At 52.8% G+C, this 19,471-nt stretch overlaps 6 protein-coding genes across 6 annotated transcripts; 3 read left to right on the top strand and 3 right to left on the bottom strand.

The window, feature by feature from the left end:
* Nucleotides 1-220: 220 nt before the first annotated feature.
* J4E93_004774 (uncharacterized protein) lies at nucleotides 221-2,546 on the top strand (the record flags this gene model as incomplete). Its single annotated transcript, XM_049342700.1, has 3 exons — nucleotides 221-340; nucleotides 506-656; nucleotides 751-2,546. The coding sequence occupies 3 exons, from the start codon at nucleotides 221-223 to the stop codon at nucleotides 2,544-2,546; spliced, it is 2,067 nt and encodes a 688-aa protein (XP_049199700.1).
* A 72-nt stretch (nucleotides 2,547-2,618) lies between these two features.
* Nucleotides 2,619-3,648, bottom strand: J4E93_004773 (uncharacterized protein; the record flags this gene model as incomplete). The annotated part of the gene is made up of 3 exons (XM_049342699.1): nucleotides 2,619-3,463; nucleotides 3,510-3,591; nucleotides 3,640-3,648. The coding sequence occupies 3 exons, from the start codon at nucleotides 3,646-3,648 to the stop codon at nucleotides 2,619-2,621; spliced, it is 936 nt and encodes a 311-aa protein (XP_049199699.1).
* Nucleotides 3,649-4,133: 485 nt separating this feature from the next.
* J4E93_004772 (uncharacterized protein) lies at nucleotides 4,134-9,861 on the bottom strand (the record flags this gene model as incomplete). The annotated part of the gene is made up of 3 exons (XM_049342698.1): nucleotides 4,134-7,554; nucleotides 8,133-9,663; nucleotides 9,825-9,861. The coding sequence occupies 3 exons, from the start codon at nucleotides 9,859-9,861 to the stop codon at nucleotides 4,134-4,136; spliced, it is 4,989 nt and encodes a 1,662-aa protein (XP_049199698.1).
* Nucleotides 9,862-12,927: 3,066 nt separating this feature from the next.
* Nucleotides 12,928-14,165, bottom strand: J4E93_004771 (uncharacterized protein; the record flags this gene model as incomplete). The annotated part of the gene is made up of 2 exons (XM_049342697.1): nucleotides 12,928-13,026; nucleotides 13,080-14,165. The coding sequence occupies 2 exons, from the start codon at nucleotides 14,163-14,165 to the stop codon at nucleotides 12,928-12,930; spliced, it is 1,185 nt and encodes a 394-aa protein (XP_049199697.1).
* A 796-nt stretch (nucleotides 14,166-14,961) lies between these two features.
* J4E93_004770 (uncharacterized protein) lies at nucleotides 14,962-16,464 on the top strand (the record flags this gene model as incomplete). Its single annotated transcript, XM_049342696.1, has 1 exon — nucleotides 14,962-16,464. The coding sequence occupies one exon, from the start codon at nucleotides 14,962-14,964 to the stop codon at nucleotides 16,462-16,464; it is 1,503 nt and encodes a 500-aa protein (XP_049199696.1).
* A 564-nt stretch (nucleotides 16,465-17,028) lies between these two features.
* On the top strand, nucleotides 17,029-18,291 carry J4E93_004769 (uncharacterized protein; the record flags this gene model as incomplete). Its single annotated transcript, XM_049342695.1, has 1 exon — nucleotides 17,029-18,291. The coding sequence occupies one exon, from the start codon at nucleotides 17,029-17,031 to the stop codon at nucleotides 18,289-18,291; it is 1,263 nt and encodes a 420-aa protein (XP_049199695.1).
* Between the last annotated feature and the right edge of the window lie 1,180 nt (nucleotides 18,292-19,471).

Here is a 19,471-nt window from a genome sequence, read left to right as displayed (position 1 = left end):
ACCCAGACCCATCTGCCATGACATATACCTTATACCGTTCATCTTGACCTGGAACATCGTTATTGCCGATCGGTGCCTAGGGAATTGTCCGACGCGGGAAGATAGCGAGCCCTGCTAAAGTGGGCATGATACGCATAAAGAATGCGCTAGGAACATTGGCAGACAGGCGTCCGATAGAGATACTATCGGCTAAATCCCAGCGTTATCGGGAATCATCAACATGACGGAGACGCGATACGAGGGAGAGATGAACAGAGGTGACGAAGGTCCATCGACGAAGAAGAGGAAGAGAGGTCGACAAGCGAAGAGTTGCGTCGCGTGTCATCGGCGCAAGCAAAAGGTGCGTATGACGTAAGCAGTCGCCCCGAGCTTCGCCGCGCGATAACGCGTTGTGAATGACGACCCTCCAACCCAGCCATCTTCGCAGCGCTTCTGTGATGAATGATTGCAATCATTCAACGAGCAATGCTCAATGCAGCGGATAGGTAGCTGATGGCCTACGCAGTGCGACGGAGAGCTGCCATGCTTCAACTGCAGCAGACGCGACGTTGCCTCGAGCTGCACGTACAGCGACGAGGCTGAAGCTCGTCGTCGGCAAACTTCACGGGTCGCCGCTATCCCTCTGAATGACGATGTATCCTCAGAGAATCCTACAGGTACGTTTGTATCGGCGCTGGCCTTCACGCAGCAGAATGCGAGAGCCTTGTCGACACGCTCATTGCAAAGATCGGTGCTAATGTGACTGCGAAGACACACGGACCACTTCGACGCGTGCCAGAAACTCACCCGAGCCCAGAGACGCACAAGTCGGCAATCTCTTCCGCAGTCGAGATGCGCCATCCTTCTTCGGCTCATCGTATTTTGGACCTCAAGCTGCAGCAAAAATCATAGAAGAGCCCGCACCGGATCTATCTTCGGGTATACGACATGCTGCTGCCTCAGCGCAATCTTTTCGCGATGTTGGAGGCCCTTTCTCGCAGATCTGGGATTTACTGGGTTTGCTGCCACGCAACAAAGCCAGTGTCGATCGCCTCGTACATGTCTTTCTTGAAGAGCTGAACTGGACCATAGACGCCATCCATCCGCAGTCTTTTAAATTGAAGTATGACGAGTTCTGGGAGCGTAAATTCGGCTTCGATGACTATGCATCTATCGATCTCAGGTGGCTGGCATTGCTGTTCATTGTGCTTGCGTACGGTGTCTTCCTCGACTGCCCTCATCCAAAGAATGGCGAATTGCAACGTGAGCTTCAAGAGACATCACTACGCTTCTACTGGGCAGCAAGACGCGCTATAGTCATTGCACCCACATTCTATGGAGAGTCGACAGATCTTGTTCGTGCCGGTCTTCTGGTCACACGTTATCTGATCCATTTGCGAAGAGTTCCGGAGGCTTGGCTAACAACCAGTTTTGCCATGCGTATGGCCCAAGCACAAGGCATGCACATCGATGGCGAACGTTGGCGTCTCTCGCGTAAAGAGACCGAAACCCGACGGCGTCTGTGGAGCCACCTTTACACCTTGGATAAGACTATCGCGCTTGCCATCGGCCGTCCTTTCGCCATAGTTGACCAGCAATGTCTCGTCAAAAGAGCCACCAACGTCTGGTTGGACGACCAACCGGACGAGGACACATCCTCCATTCCAGACCTGCCAATATCTGAGCCTACTCTGAGCGTCTACAACTTTCTCGCACACGACCTGGCAAAGATTATCGGCAGCATTCAAGAGCGTTGCTTTGGTCTCTTCACCGTGTCTTACGACACAGTCATTTCGCTAGATCATGAGATTATCGACTGGGAGGCCAGGTTACCGGACTACTATCACCTGAAAACCCCAGATACATCTATGGATGGCACGCACCCTTTTCTTTACTGGAATCGCCTGCATCTCCACTCCATGTACCACTTCGCCCGCGTCACGCTTCATCGACCGTACTTGCTGCGCCAAAGTATCACGAATCGCTTCAGACATAGTCACGATGCGTGCATATCGTCGGCATGCGCTGACCTTGCCATGCGCATCGATTATTTCCAACAGCCATTGAATGACCGTCTGAAATGGACTTTGGGTCCACACCACCTCTTCAACAGTGCTTTAGTCCTCGGAATAATCGCTGTCAAAGATCCACACTCGCCTAAATGTCGCGCGATACTAGAGGATCTCTCCGCATATTGTGAGATGCAAAGAGCTGATATCTGGCTCAATGAGTTCGCGCTAGCTGAGGTCAAAATTATTGAACTCTGCATCAAGAAAGCGAATCAGTTTCGTGCTAGTCGTACTGAAACACGTCCCAACACAGCAGACAATGCGCCACCTGCCGTGCATGGCGCCAATACCATCGACCTGACATCACCCTATACGGAAGATAGCTCGGTAACGGCGCCAGATCTGCCGGCGATAGGTGCAGGTGGGCCCTTCCAATGGCATGCGCCTCCATGGGGTGACCCATCTTTCACCACCTTGTTTGAGCCAGCCGATCTGCAGCACTGGGAGAATGTACTGGATAACATCACACAAGAGCAGATGCTATTCGGCTTCCAATAGCGCATTACGCTTCTTCGATACTGCATTCCCCGCCAATTGCGCAATCATATTTATGGGATATTTCGTCGCTCTCTAGGAAAATGGTATTACTGTTCCACTAATGTGCCATGTAGTCTCGCTGTCAGTATATACTCTAAGCTTCTCATAAGCTACGGGTGTAACCAGACTTCCCATACCATGACTCATTACAATCCTCAGATCATCTCCTGGTTTGAGCCATACCTTCGGCACTTTGCTCACACCAATGCCATGCGGCGTACCCGTCATGATCACAGTACCTGGCTCCAGCGTCGTTCCTTGACTCAAATATGCCACTATCTCTGTTATGCTGAAGATCATATCATTCGCCAGCGAGTACTGCATCGTCTCGCCGTTGAGTACCGTCTTGAGCTCAATGTCGCCTGGATTTGGAATCGATGACGCGGATACAAGACATGGACCTAGTGGCGCGAAGCCATCGAAGCCCTTGCCGAACCCCCATTGTGCGCCATTGAACTGGTGGACTCGCGCTGTCACGTCATTTGAACATGTGTAGCCGAGCACATAATCCATCGCATCTTCTTTGCTCACGTTCTTGGCTGGCTTCCCAATGACAACCGCAAGCTCGGCTTCATAATCGGCCTGGCCATCCGTCGCCTGATGCGGGATCACCAAAGGAGCGTTGGGTGCACCGAGGCATGTCGAAGGCTTGAAGAACAGGGTAGGATGGTCGGGAAGGTCCAAGTTCATCTCTTTAGCATGCTTCCGGTAATTGAGACCGACACAGCGAATGGTACCGACTTCGGCTTTTGAAAGCGGTGGCAGTAGTCTTGATATCGTGTAGATCACTAATGTTGGCTGGGTATCCACGTTGAGTACCGACGATCCTGTGAAGACGCGGACTTTGACTTCCGATCCTGAAGCAAGAGCTGCGCCGACTGCAGCTCGTTAGACATAGCAAGTAGAGATTGGAAATCGACATACCATCCAGCTCAGCATCGATGGGCTCGCCGATATGCTCAGCACCGTCTTCGGCTGCGACAAACCGCACTAAACGATTCCAGCTCTATTTGGGGTTAATAGAACTCTTTGACTGTTCACATTGATCGCATACCGTTTTCATACCACTTGTAACGTCCATCGACCCCATCATGCGCTTGGATTTGTTAGAAAAGGCGGAAGAACTCTCGAAACGTGTATCAAGATCGTCCCGCGCCTGACACTCGGATACTTATTCCCTTTGGGTTTGCAGCGTCATGTTCACTCTTATTGCCATGGCGAGTATCTCCGTTGCTTATCGATCGGGAAATGTTGGAGAGGCCGACACCCCTGCCCAAGTGGGTCACTATCCCACCACTCACGCGCGCGATGTCGGGTAACGTTATCTGTGTTCATCCCCGGTTGACACACAGAGGAAACGGGAAGTCGTAGATCTCCAAGCCTGTTGAGCTGTGCCAACATTATGACGATGTTATAATATCACCGCAACCGCTTCAGAGATGAAAAATGATATACAATTGTTTGCGATACTTTGTAAAATGAGGCTAGAATAGTCCGATGGTGACTCTTTCTCCGTCCCATGATAACTTTTCCGTGCCTCCTCAACCTTCAAAACTGCTTTCGTAAAGCCTTCTGAGTGTCCTTTTCCTTCTTCCTTGCCCTCGCATCTGAGTTCAGCCTTTCCTGCTGCACGTGCGGTGGACGGGCATAGGTCTGCTCGTACTGTCCACGCAGTGGCTCCATTATGGCAGGATTGCCTACTTGGCCCATCATGCCCAAGTCCATCATCGATCGCGAATTGAACTCGTCGATACGACGTTCACCGGGAGGCACGTTCGCCAGGCTCGTGTCAATTGGCCCAAACTGACTGCGCCGGTTCAAATCTACGTTGATCCGCCGAGGTGTTGGGGGTATCACCGTCATGGAATCCGGTGAGCCTATCGTTGGTCCTTGGGTCGGATTTATGACGGGAAGATGCACTGGTTGCTGTACCCATCCAGGCCCTTCTTCTTGTTCGCTGAGCATACGCCTCGTCATCGGGTTGCGGCTCGCAGGAAGATGGGGCGGAGAACGTGCTGTACGCGTGATAAGGCTCGACAGTTCCAAAGGCTTTGGTGGAACAGGAGGAGGCTGCTTGCGAATATCCAGCGGCTGAGGGCGCAATTCGGAAGCGCACCGGAAACTATCCATCGAGCTTCTCACCCTCGATTGACAGACGCTAGGCGGAGTTACTGCATTGCCGTTCACGTCCGAAATCTGTGACACGGTCGATTGATCCAGCGACATTGGCCTCGACGGTATCGTCGCTGTCAGCGGAGGTGGCGTTACCGACCGCTGCAATGTAGATGGTCGAGGAGTGACGGCCTCTTCACTCTGCTGTATGGGCATTTCTGATTGCAGCGGCCTTGTGGTTTCAGGTGTGCTCAAACCCGAGCGCGTTGGATCTGCGTTCACGACGTGCAGACGCTGTCTCGCAGGCCAAGGACTGGCGATAGTGCCCACGTCGTCATGAGCCAGGGAAACAGGAAGACGGTCGATTTCCCTCCCTTCGTTCATCACAGCATTTGCAGCTGATTTGGAAGACTTGGCAGGAAATATCTTCCTCTTATTCTTCCAAAGGTTGCTTGTCGCTTCAGCTACACCGTTCAAGTAAAGTCCTGCCCCTTTCTGATCAAAAGCTTTCATGCCCTTGTTAGTCTGCCTGCCCTTGGTGAAGACTTGCTTCAATAAATTCTGGGAGGGCTTGGGCTCTTCGGGAAAGTTATTGATGGTCACCGGAGCGTTGAAAGTAATTATTGTCGTGCCCTGCTGCAGGCCCGACGATATCACGTCCGACGGAGTGATAGCATCGGCAGCAGTCGCTGGCGCTGGTCGCTCAGCAGACACGGAGGTGGCATGCTGATACTTTGCAACCGGCTTCCGCGCAACATTACTACCCTGAGACGTTCGAGATGAAGGCGGTCGAACGGCAGATGAACTTTCGCTTAGGCGTGAAGACGCCGAAACCGGTGTGAAAGGACGAGGTTCAGGCCCTTCGCGCTGATGCTTATTTCGATCCCGATGATTCCAGAGATCAGAGAGAGCAGACTGTGGTCTTGCTTGGCGCGGATGTGGTTGCGTTTCCGGGGCTGTGAAGAACGTCCCTCCAGATGAAACCGTATCCGGTCGACTCGGTACACCACTTGCTTGCGACGATGGCGGATATGCGCCGGGAAACGATTCACTTCGCATAGACACGTTGGTTCCCCGCGAATGACTGTTTTCCGCGATTTGGCCCTGGAATGAGGTCACCGAAGAAGTGATGCTGGATGCCCTGTTGCCCAATGACTGATGAGCTACAACACTATCTTGCACAGGCGTCTCGTGACTTGTTCCCGCAGCGCTGCGAGGTGCTCTACTACTCGCGTACGAAGGGGGATATGCGCCTGGTAATAAGTGTGACCCCACAATTGGCCTTGCATTGACCACTATACTGGGAGCCGCCGAACCAGCCTGGGCAGGAGACGGAGGGTAAGCACCAGGGTATTGAGGAGGCTCTTCGCTAGTTTGCGACTCGTTCGGGATATCGTGAGGTACTTCAAACGACTCCACTCTCCGCGCAGGGTTCTCTTCTACTGTCTGGTAGGACGGTGGACGGCCTGAGGAAACCGACCGGATGGACGATGTGCTTCTTTCGGAGGCCAGTGGCGTAGGAATTCCGCCCGGTGGGTGTGAAAGTGTCGCATCCACCCTGTTGTGATCCATCATGTGTGTGGCGACGATGAGGCCAGGGATTAGGGCTCGGGGATGTGTCGCTCGTCGCAGACTTGCTGGTCGCGATGCGGATGCCTCTGTGATCGGTGTTAAAGGCCGATAGAGTACATTCGGGTTGTCAATGACCTCCTGAGCATCGGCCACGCTCCTTTGTTGCTGCTCAGTGACCGGACCTGGAGGATAAGACGCTATGGCCCCCAACACTGGATGTTCTTCTAGATGCTGAGAAGCCGATAGCTCGCCTGATGGTTCGCCCAATGATGCAGAGGTCCGCCCCTGCTCGTTCACCCAGCGAAGCATGTCCTCTCGAACTTGCCCGACGTGTGCAACTTGGCGAGAATGCTCTTCATCTTGACTCTTTCTTATCGCCATCTGCAGCTGCTCGTCTTCACTCAAGCCGTGCACAGCGTATGTCTCCAGGAGGCGTGTAGACTGTTGTGCGTGTCGCTGCTGCTCAGTCTCGGCTGCCACCTTGCTCTCGACAATGGCCTGATCCAAGGCCTCTTGGCGTAATCGCGCAGCTTGAGCTCGAGCACGTTCATCTTTCAAAGACTGCAGCTCAGCTTTCCGGGTAATCTCACGTTCTTGATCAGCGGCTAGTGCTTCACGCGCCGACTGCCTCTGAGCTTCGAGAAGCCGTTGTTGGTCCGCCTCTGCGTCTGCATTGCGTCTCCGATCCGCCTCTTCTGCCTCTCCCTGACTGATTGACAGCGCAATAAGAGTATCATCGCGTTCCTGATCGGCAGCTTGGGCTTCACGCTCCGATTGCCTTTGAGCTTCGAGAAGGCGTTGTTGATCCGCCACCGCGTCTGCATTGCGTCTCCGGGCCGCCTCTTCTGCTTCTATCCGGCTAACGTCAAGTGCAACAAGAGTCTCTTCGTCCTCCGCCTCGGACTGTCTTGTGACCCTAGCACTCGTTGGACGCGGTGGTACCCCGCTTCCCGCGGAAGCTCGACTTGCTTCAAGGGCACGGTTCAGATCTTGTTCTTCCCTCATCTGGACATCGGCCGCGACCCAGGCCATGTCTTCAGGACCGTATTCTTCGTTCAAGTTGGACATTGCGACGATTGGAGTTTGGCCTTGTGGTTGCGTGATGCGGGCAGAGTCCGTCGGGTCGGTGCAGTCTTTTAGGCGCTTGTCGGAAGATGTGAGGGCGGGGCGGTTTGCGAGGAGAGCGGTAGTCGCGCGGTACAGCCGGTGAAACCGATTCTTTGAGAGCGCTGGTGGGTGCAAGGGTGGAGTGTGGACAAGGGGCTTGAGTGTATCAAGAGACGGGCTATTTATCAGTAGACGAAGCACCTTCTGGGTACCCGTGCTCGATTGCATCTCCTGAACGGGCTCATGGCGAGTTAATATAATTTTCGCAACGTCATAACGGTTCCGAGAAGCCTGCAATGACGGACGCTGGCCGCGTGTGGTCATAGCATTTTCCGGACAGTGATGCAGGGAGCTCACTTGGCGCGGAGACCAGTGGAAGGACCACGAACATCGTAATCGATAAGTGAGTTGAAAGCCTAGGCTTCCATGTACTGCTGTAGTGTATATAGTGAACAAGAGGATGGAGCGATCCAACGATGGATGTAAGGTCGAAGCGCCAACATATAGCACACGAAACATCACTTTCCCCGCCTCAGAGGTTTGTATGTCGACACACTCGTTGCTGTTTGCATGCGCGCTTGTATTTGGTGTTTGGCGTAGGACTCTTTCCGCTGACGACATTGCTCTATTTGCGCAACCCCTCCTCATCCTCAGTCGCTAGTGTTGATCGCTCTCAAATCTGGTATGTGTCGCAATTTGATTGAGGTTGATGTCGAGAAGCAGTTCATCAGCTATAATCCACATCCTGTGGTCAACACGTCGACGACTTGCTTTCGGAACTCAATCATGCCTTCGACTGGATCCTCGTAGTGCCAAGTGAGACACTTCAGCACGACTTGTGCATAAGCCTTCCCCATCTCCCTCTCGATTTCGGTACTGTTGGCCCAATCTAGTGTCGCATTGTGTATACGATTAAAGAGCTCCTGCTGCTGTACAATGCCAAAGATCGGGAACTTCTCTATGCGGCGAGCGAAGACTTTCGCCATCGTCCGCCATAGCCCAAGCTCTAGAAGCACCACGCCCAGTGAGTAGATCTCATGCTCGTTGGAATATTCGGAAGATGGCCGGCCAAAACGGTCGTGGTGGCGGTACAGGTTCGGCTCCAATGGGAAGTGCGTAGCCTCGAGAGGTTGGAGGACACCCCAGCCAACAAAGAAGGGAGACAGTTCGAGATCGTTAAACGATCTTGGCAGCATTACGATACTGCGCGACTGTACGTTCCCATGAACCCATCCGGACGCATGCGACTCGAGTAGTGTGCTTGTCAGCGCCCTTGCGATGAGAAAGCGACTTCCTATTGAGGGTCTCGCGGTCGGGCCCTTCGAGATCATATCATACAAAGACGGTGGGTTTGATGCCCAAGGATGGCTTTGCGGCGCGCGGTAGACGATCAGACTCCTTCTGTTGAGTGGATCATCGATGAAACCCAGACAGCTTAATGTGTGCAGCTGGTAGCCGTTCTGGGCGTCGCTCTTGACGGATACATCAGTCTGATGGGGAGCCTGTAGCAACCACGTCAAGTGACACATGTACTCGGCAGGCGTCTCGTCGTCCGATCGCGTTTCGACAAGAACGTCGACTTCATCTCCACCGTCATCGTATATCGTCTTGATAAGGCCGTGTGATGGCTGCCCAGTGCTGATCGTTCCTCTGAGCGCACCAACGAGCGCAGTATAGTCGCCCGAAGGCTCTGCACCTGCTCGATGCTGGCGTTCGAGTTGTTCTGCCACGCCAAGGATAGCAGCCTGCCTGGAATTACCGAATCCTGGATCCGGAGGTCCGATGCCAAGGAAGACAATTTCCAGAGTTTGACGAAGCCGATGCGTCCATTGCAAGCAATTCAAGGTGAGTGTGGCCATCTCCTCTTCCCCAAACAATGCTTTATATAGCCCCGGTCGCGCCTTTTCTCGCCAAAGTTGCGAGCGTTCTTTCATTTCGTCTCTCCAACTTTTCTTTTCATGCTGAACATCTAGTGACACGGCGCGACCGCGCTTCAGGTCCTCAATGCTTCTTTGGCCCGCACCGGGGGTGGGACTCTTGCCGATGTACCTCCACGCTTCCCGGTGCGCGGCTAGAGACTTGTTGAGCGAGTAAAGAGAGTACTCTACATCACTTGTTAAGATACGATGCACACGACTATCGCGTAACACTCCGGTTGAGTCGCTGAAACAGACATTCGAAAACACGTCCAAGAACACAAGCGTCTCGTTCAAAAAGTTCGTTGTATTAGTCACGCCGCCTGTGTCTTTCGTGACGTCGCGGACAAAGATCAAAGTTGCGCAAACGACTACAGCGACGTTAGCATCGTGAATTTGGCCCCCATTGTCTTCTGTTCCGTGTTGAGAGCAGACAAACGATTAGTTAAGCCCCTTCTAGTTCAGGCATCTCTTGCACAATGTCGTGAAATGCATGAAGCTTAGAACAGCGGTAATTGGCGGTGACACGTACGATGAAGGAGTTCGAGGGATGCGCTGACATGGTCCATAGCGGCCTCTCGTATTCAAACGGCGTCGCAAACTGTCCAGAAAGTTTGACCACAATCGCTGTCGATCGACTGCAATGAAGTCGCAGGAAGTGAGAAGTGCATTAGCGGCGTAAGCTGTCACGAGGGTGAGCGAACGGCAGTGCGGCGTCCCATCTTCGCGCTAAGCCACCACGCGGGCGCGTTGCACCCAGCTAAAATTAATTTACCCCGCCGCCGCATGGCTGTCACGAACGACTACGGACCATGGTGGGCGAATTCCTGACGTGATTTGACGAAAACAAGTAGAAGGAGATGAGGAGCTGGAAGGGAAGTGGGAAGATTGGCAGCTATCCAAGGTCGGGCGCGTTCGCGATGGGGACGTCATTGCCCAGGTGCCCGTGCACAGTTTGGAAGACACTAAACTCACCTGGGCAGGACGTGCGGACTTGACAGGACATTCGCGTTGGCGTCGCGTCTTCTCTTCTCACGATGCTCGATTTATGAAATGCGAGACAGTCCACTTATAGGACTCGGGCTCAGTACATATGTAATCTACACTACACTAATACCAGCCAGATAGACATCACGTGAATGAGGTCATCACGCGCGCTTGACATACGGGCCCCTTCCTTCTCGACGCTATCTTCTCATGGAGCAGACATACCACCTCCCAACACCTTGTTGGTAGGCTCAGCATTGAGGCCGCTTCTATCCCCCAAGACAGTGGCTTTACATCGTCTGGCTATATCCATGGCTGCTTCATGACGTCACGTGCCATATTCCTGAGCTCTGGATCAGAAGCCGAAATTGGTACTCCTTCGTTTACCACGTTTCAAGCTGTATACATCTCCAGTGCTTGGTTTTCTCGGCTCGTCTCTCTGCGCATCTACATCGGAGCTTGTGAAGCGTCTAAAGAGTCTGCGTGCAAGACCAGGCCGCTTCTCTCTTTCCTGTTCCCGTGCCCTACTCCGCCCTCTTTGTTCTTGATCGATAATCTCGGGGACACCCTGACCTCTATCTGCATATGATTCTGTCATACCCGGTCCTTGTGGTTTTTTACGAAGTCGACCGTGCACGCCTGCTCTGCCAGACCGCCAGGAATAGCTAGAGCCGATCGACTCGGTTGGAGAAGTTGAGCGTTTACCTGGTGCCGCGAACATCCGCATTGGAGCTGACTGGAAGAGCTTCGCTGGACAGACATGTGTCTTTGAGTGTCCTTGCGATGACGAGCCGGTCAAGCCATTTGGGGGCAATGCTGTAGCCATTCGCCCGGGTTGAGGAAGTGCGGACTCGAAGAAGTCGAATTGTGTGTTGAGCTGCGGATTAGGTCGTTGTCTTTCAAACTGATGTCTACAGCACCTGCTGAGGGTGTGGTGTGAGGCCGACTCAAGCTAAGTCTCTGGATGCGGTCATTGCGATGGCTCTCATCCGCACTCTTCTCGCCAGTGAAACTAGACGTAGTGGTGTGGAATCCTGTCTTTAGCTCGGATACGAAGTGTTCCTGTGTACCGACGTCCGTCGAACTCATTTCGGTTTGCGGCCGCGTTTCCCAATTGTGCGAAGATTGACGGGACATCTGCGCTGCCAAGGATGGTCTGTCAATATGACTGGGAATTGTAGAGAATAATTCCGGGCGTTAGTGGCAGCTCTGAGTACCGGTGTTGAGTATATCAATGCGGTTAACACATTGTATGGGCAGTGTGAATGAATGTCATGCTCTATAGTACTGTGGCCTGAGCGGCTATCCACTTAGGCGATTGCGTGGGCGACAGATGGAATAGATTTCTCAGTGCTGCGTTCGCAAGGTAAGCAGAGAGACCCAGCTGTACGTGTCGTGAAAGATATGCGGATCTAGTTGTACAAGGGGCTTGCTGTTTCCCATTTTCGCGCAAGAATGGTGCCTGATTAATGAGTTCATGTCCCTTTTCTATACGTGCTAGAGGTTTCGGTGCACTGGATTTCATCCATCGGGAAGCACCAAACTCCCGCTCGGTCAGGATGGAAGAGAAGCTGTCATATTCATCCGCCTTTCATGATGTCTTTCTCGACAACAGCGGGAACAGCACAGGCAAGTCACTTCGTGACGAATAGACGCGCTGGCGCGACACATATTTGGGTGTGCAAATTATTGAACTTCTCAAAGTGGGAACCGATTGGAGATGCGAATATCAAACTCGATCAGAAAGAACGGGCTAGCACAGTCTAGACAGTAGTACGCATTATCCTGGGGCCCAAATCTGGACCCACATCCTAGCATTGAGGCCGCGAACGTTGAGATCAAGCCACTTGCTGGTACCACTAGTGGGCGGGCATACCCATGCGCTGTTGAGAACGTAGCCTCTACGTTGAGTGTCCAGCAGACGATTTAGTTGTTTCTTTCGAGGTCGAAGCTCAAATGTGTCCTTGGTTGTACTTATCGTTAATGTATCGGAGACGATACCCCAGGTATGATGATGTTAGTAGGAAATATCGTCGCATAAGTAACGGCAGGATCCGGGGCCATCCATGTGCAATGATAAAAGTTCGAAGTGTACCGTGAGCGATTGGAAGGAGGCATATCTCACGCGGCTGTTTGAGCGACGTGGAGGTTTGCCTTCTCAACAGTGGCCTGAGTGACGGCCATCTCTCACCCCAATCTTCACAAGGCGTAGGTTCAGAGACGAGATCGTGGGCGAGAAGGACGTGCGAATGCATCAAGGCGGGGCGAAGCAATTGCTTGTTGTGCTGTATTCATATGACATTACATTATTCGTGTGGTAGGCCGACGCGTCGATGACGTCACGCCCCCAAGATATCTTTGATCGTCCATAGACGCGAGCTCCGCTACCTCTCCATCACCACGGCTCCTAGCTACCACCAACGACACCCGCGGCGATAGCGGCCGTTGAGTACGAGACTGCGCGGCGCTACGCTTGGACTTCTGGAGCTCGATACGAACCGCGCCCTACCACGAGCTGACGACGCGATGGGTAACACCCGACACCTCCGCTCCATCCCGCACGCGCCGACCCGATGCAGCAGCACTGCAGACCCCGATATACACAGTTTTGGACACCTTTCGTCCATACATACACAAGATGCTCAAGTCTAGTGAGGCTTGATGCCACCGGGCGGTGCCGGTTTGCTAGCGATGCGCTTATCCTGCTCTTCTTTAGGCAGCGTGTCCCATTCAGCGACATTTTTGTCCTATGCGATGTCAGTAAAGTTGCGTGTATGAAGTGGGTCGCTGCCAGACTTACCCATTCTGCTACACACTCTGGCTTCCAGTTACACTGTTCTACCTCGCCGTACATGGGGTGGTTGCGGCGCGGATGAAGTGTGGGCCATCCCGAAGCATGGTAATGATGCTTGACCAAAGCCCCCCTTGAGTCATGGTTACCAGAGTCCGAGTGACCTTGGCCGGCTGCGAAAGCCTCCACATTCAACACCAGGATGCCATTGACGAGCCTTGACTCAGCAAGATTGTGGAAGAGGTCCCAGGTAACCGGCTTGCCTTGGTTCTGTGCAGTCATCTGCTCCAGTACGGCCTTCGTGAAGGCGGAAGGACCCGTCCCGCTTATGACCTCGTCGAAGTCTAGCTGCAGCTCTGAAATCTCGACTTCTTTCTGATGCGACAGCTCATGTAGCCACGCTTGTATGTTCTCCATGAGCCTCATCATGACTGGCAGTCTGGGCTTGGCGGCGAACGTCCATTGGCAAAAGGACTTGCACTTGCCACCAAGGATGGGGTGCTCGGCGAAGGTTGGCTCGTCAATCTCGACACCAATAATCATATCGACCTCCTCCTCAATGTACCGCTCGGGTATGAAACGATCGATAGGACGGAGACATTCCACATCTATATCGGCATACACACCACCCTCGGCGTACATGACGAGATAACGAAGCAAGTCAGCCTTGATGATCGTTATGTTAAGCTCTCGGTAAAGGTTGACAAGGTCTGGTCTGTTGATACCATGAGCGCCGTAGTGGAATTCGAGGTAATCGTTCGCGTTATCGTCGGTCAAAACCTCGTACCGATACCGGGGGTTCTTCGCCGGCCAGGTCTTCGCTGAATCCGAGTCGCGCTTCTCGAAGCCTAGAGGGCCGACCTTCCATGTCTGCCAAATCTTCCTCGGAATCACATCACTTTTTAGCTGCAGTGGCTGTTGATATCTGAGCTCGCGCCTGTAATTGTTGGCAGCCCGAATGGGTGTAGTAAAGAAGTGTGTATTGGCGAAGAACAAGAAGATAAAAAGCAGGGCAAGATATGCAGGCAGGACCCTTCGCACTTGGCTCGTGAGCTTGCCCGAGAAGTGCGCTGCAATTGGGGAATGGGGAGCCATTGCAATATTGAGGTGAAGCTTGGGTGGAGGTGCCCTGGGTCGCGTGCGCATGCTGTGGTTATTACGAAAAAGCAGGCGACTATTTCGACCCAGCCATCCTGAGTCTTTGAGAGATTAGCTCACTGACTATCTTTTCCAAGACCCTCCTGTCGTTTTCACATTCGGCCCTTGCGCCCACCAATCCCCGCGCAGCTCTACTTCCTCGGTACATCGGTACAACTGTTGAGAATGCAGGACCAGCCTCGTGACGGGAGTTCAATAGCGCATGTGCGTCGCATGGCTAAGGAGCCGCCTGCATCGTTGCGGCGGCGATGTTGGGTCAAGACGCCTAGGCTAAAGCTTCTCTAGATGATCCCTGCAAGATGGTCGGAGGCGTCGACACAAACGGTAGTATCCCCACTCAAGCCCCGCACCGGACGTCTCTCATCAGGAACGGCCCAACTGTATTGTCTATGATATCAAACTGTCTTGATTCGTGGGCTGTTGAACTTCACAAGATGGTGCAACCTCGGATCCCTCTGGGGTATGATGCCAAGTTCAACATTCCCCGCTTGCATGATCGGCTCGACCTGGACGATCACTTTATTAAACTTACCGTTGTGAACCACACATGCTGCCTCGGTTGAGGTAAGCTAAAGGCATAGCTCCCGTCAGAAAACTACGCGTTCTCTAGCCTCGCGCGACACCCGCACCATTCGCTCCTGTACCAAGCGTTTGTGGGATTCTTAGATATTGATCTTTACATTCGATTGAAACCACAGTCGCCATCACTTCTGCTACCGCTTCGGATTCAGCTATGCCAGCCACGCACCAGGGCTTGCTCGACAAAGGCTGCCTTGACGAGGTCAAACTCTCGCCGACAATATGGAAACCAGTACGAACAACAAAATTGAGTCTCAACGCAGTGCGTCCCGAGTTCTTGAGCTTACGCTCGATAACGAAGAGCAAACCTGCAAGACCAACAGCATGGCTGGATGGTCTTAGAGGCTTTGCGGCGTTCTTGGTGTACCTGCACCATAATCAACTTTGGTCTCATGGCGGCAAGGGCAATCAAGTATTCGAAACCTCATTTGGATACGATGGAAAATACTACTCAGCAGCGTTTCCATTCTTTCGACTCATATTCTCCGGTGGCCACTTCGCAGTGGCTATCTTTTTCGTCATCTCAGGATATGTCCTTTCGCTCAAGAGCCTACAACAAATTCATGAGGGCCAGATCTCAAACGCGTCAAACACCGTCGGCTCTGCCCTTTTCCGCCGCTGGCTTCGACTATACCTTCCCATCATCGTCGTCACCTTTGCGTGGATGTCGTTTCGCCATTGGAGTGGAATCGTTGTCGATATGCGCAATATGGAACCTACGTTCCGCGAGGATGTTGTCAGCTGGTATCGAACTTTCAAGAATTACAGCTTCGTCTTCTCCACGAACATCTACGAATTCACGGAGCCATACCACCCTCATTCCTGGTCGATTCCGATCGAGTTCAAAGGATCCATCATCGTCTACACCGCACTCTCCGCTCTTTCCCGATGCACACGCAATGCTCGCCTCATGTGCCAGGTGGCTCTGGCTTTCTACTTCCTGTATGTGGTAGATGGCTTCTACGGAGCACTGTTCATATCTGGAATGTTGCTCTGCGACCTTGACCTGCTCGCCGAAGAAGATCAGCTTCCACAATTCCTCAGTGCGCTGGCTGGGTTCAAGGAGCTCATATTCTTCCATCTGTTCATCGCTGCACTTTATCTCGGCGGTGTACCAGCATTCGATGCACCCGATATCGATCGCACGGTACTCATCTCAAAGTCTCCCGGATGGATCTGGCTGTCGCATCTCAAGCCCCAAGCTGTCTTTGATGCCAAATGGTTCTACCTCTTCTGGGCTGCGTTCTTAGCCGTAGCGTCGATTCCACGACTGCCATGGCTGAAGCGCTTCTTCGAAACCGGGTTTTGCCAGTATCTCGCGCGCATCTCATTCGCGCTGTACCTAGTTCATGGCCTAGTCATCTGGACAATAGGAGACCGAATTTATGCCGCGGTTGGGCTTTCAAGACCATTCCACCAGGACGGTCTTCCAGGATGGGTCGACAAGTTCCCGCTTCCCAAGGGAGGGCCTATGGGGCTCGAGCCTGCATTTTGGCTATCGCAGCTAATTATCCTTCCCATTACGCTCTATGCAGCCGAGGTTGTCACGAAACTAGTGGATGAGCCCAGCGTCAAATTGGCAAATTGGCTTTACAGATGCACCATCCAGCCACAAGTTTCCCCTCCCAAACACCAGCGCAGTTACTCTGTACGTTAGAAGAAATCGAGTCAGTCTTCGTCCACAATTTTTCGTTTGTGTCATCGCAATGCGCTGGCCGACTATCGACTCCTCTAGACACTTTTGGCTCGGCTTCATGTGATGTTGGCACGCCAGGGGCAACCCGTCACGGCGCTACTGCAGGTGCTAAACGGGTAAGATGCATTATCATGTTGGTGCAAATGTTTATTGGTGATCCAAAGTGGAGTTTGCTCCGAAGCGGCGCCCCATGGGGTACTTGCTCGGCATGGACTGGTGGTCCCTGCTCGCCTGCCGATCATGCTGACGGCAGCGCCCGGAATTGGCGACATCACCGTGCGTGATTAACTCGACCCTTGCTCTCAATCGTGTTGGGACTTTGATCAGGATCAACAGGTCGTCGTCAGTGTCACTGTTCCATTCAGGCGATATGCACCTCGTTGTCGGCTGGACTACGACACGGCTCGGCGCCCTAGCAGTTTGACCAAATGCGCATGTGAAGTTCCCCTCTCCTTTTCACGAAGGTTGCATCTAGACCTGACTAAAGGTCCATCGCGAAACCTGAACTGTACTTCCGTACACATTATGCGACGGCGACACAACATTACCCTAGCGACACTTGCTTGTCTCGGAACCGTATACCTTGTTGCACAACACCGATATGGATTCTCATATGCGCATGGAGACGGGCACATTGACGGGATCGAGATCCTGCCATCTGACGGGCACCGTGTCTCCAACCATGGCGATGCATCCGCAATCGGAGAGAAGGGCCTACTAGACGGTATTCGGCCGTCCAGTTTAGCCAACGCACATTCCGCTTCAGGCCTTCAACCGGAACCTTCCTTCGCGGGAGCCTCGCCACCATTTAGTACGGAACACGTACCCGGAACGAAATACAATTTCCAAGATGAACTCCAACTCGATCTTCCTACTGCAGTGCTTCAAAAGTACCTGACGCAGAAGCCTCGCAACTACAATCCCAATGGTCCGAGAGGGTATGCTTATGCGACCTTCCTCGCTACTCGCAATCCCTCCCTGAAGGACCCATATTTCCTCGCTATCCACTCGCTCATTTACCGCCTACTCTGGTCGTCCCGCACACGTAGCAAGAAGCACCCCTTCATCGTCTTCGTAGCCGAGTATGTCACAGACGAGCAACGTGCGCTGCTCAAAGGAGCTGGCGCGCTAGTCCGCGAACTCCCACCTCTTCATTGGGAGTGCAATGTCGACGGCGTAGAAGACCGATGGAAAGACCTCTTTGCCAAGCTCAACATGTGGAAAGAGACGGAGTTCGAGCGCATACTGTTCTTGGACGCTGATGCTTTTCCGCTGTCGAACATGGATGAGATGTTTGAGCTTGCGCCGATACAAGAATGCATACCGGAGAAGCTGCATCTCGACGACTTCCTAGAGGATGGTCCAGTGTGCGAGCCTTACATCTTCGCTGGTGTTGCGCAAGACCTTGATGCTAAGCATCCAAACATCAATGTTGGTTCGATGGTCTTCACTCCCTCTTCGCGCATGCACGCTCGGCTTCTGCAGAATTATGTAAAGACCGACAACTACAATTGTTTGATGGCTGAGCAAGCATTCTTGAATTGGCAGTTCGGTCCTGAGGGCGCATACCCAGGGACGAAGTTGGAAAGGCAATGGGGCGGCTTCTTTCCCACCGAGGGAGAGGGCGATGGCTCGTTGAAGGTAGTCCATGAGAAGCTTTGGGTCGCAGAACATGGGTGGATGAAGGATGAATGGGAGAAAGGATGGAAGGATATGATTGCGTTCTATGAAAGCAAGAACTTTGCGAATGCGAGGAAGAGTGATGGTATCATTGTTGAGAGCAAGTGAGGCGTTGAGGGCCTCGATATGCTTGTATCTAGGTTTCGCGCATGACGACTTTCGTATCTGTGGTATTCTCATACCTACTAGAGTAATATAAATGTTAATGCTACGACATTCTGGATTAACCTTCGTGTCGCGATACAATCAGAGCAGATAAATACTTCAGCTCTCTCCTCACAAGTCTTACATCTCAGTAAACCCGCTGCAAAGATGGTCTGGAATACACGCAAAAAAAATTACTCTGAGTATGATGGACAAGAAATTCCCAAAGATCACGCAACAAAGAAAGCGAAATCCAAAACCTGCGCGTCCGCAAAGAGCCCTGAAAAGACACCAGTATCGTATCCAAAACTCTCCCTACTAGGTCTACCAGGCGAACTCCGCAACCATATATTCGAGCTTACATTGACCGCTCCTTCCAGACATGTATCCCTCCTGCCCAGATCTCCCCACCAGCGATCATGCAACCAGCCACATCAGCACAATCCGCAGCCCCACGCGTTGAACCAACTCAAAAACGTATGCCGCCAACTCCGCAGCAAAACAGCCGACTTGGAACTCCGCTACAACGATGTTCTCGTAGACCACGCCTCGTCGCTCGCACCTACCCTAGCACGTTGCACACCAAAGCAACAGGCTTCGATAAACTTCTCACTACACTACGAAAGGTTGGAAGACACCATACCTATCTTGAGAAAACGCTGGATTAGCCCCGTCAAGTGGGATGACCTCGTTGAAATAGCACGTTTCTGCCGGAAGCACCCACATATCCGTGTCGCTATCAGTTTCGCCGACTTTGAGTATCCCACCAGCTCGAAGAAGAATCGTGATCCGCTGGAGTACTTTCTCGCGACTGCGATGTATATTTCCATGGTGTATAGGCGGGTAGATCTCACGTATCTGCTACCGAAGGCGATGGCGGACAGGCCCATCTATGGCATCACAGCACGCGATGTTATACTGGATAACGGGGTCAATTTCGGTAAGACGTGGCAGGTACGTGTGGAAGCTGTGAAGGAGTTTGAGGCGGAGAATATGCGGTTTTTTCCGCGGTGGAAGGGTAGGAGAGAGGGTGTCGTGGATAGGATTGCGAAGGGGTGGGCGAAGGCGCATCAGAAGGACAGCGGGGCTGGGGAGGATTGGAGAGAAGTTTGCGAGGCGGAAGTTAGACGTTGGTTTGAGGATG

The sequence above is a fragment of the Alternaria ventricosa genome (genome assembly GCF_023758065.1).
Source record: "Alternaria ventricosa strain BMP 2768 chromosome Unknown scaffold_7, whole genome shotgun sequence".
Lineage (NCBI taxonomy): Eukaryota > Fungi > Ascomycota > Dothideomycetes > Pleosporales > Pleosporaceae > Alternaria > Alternaria ventricosa.
This window is presented reverse-complemented; position numbering and strand designations above follow the sequence as displayed.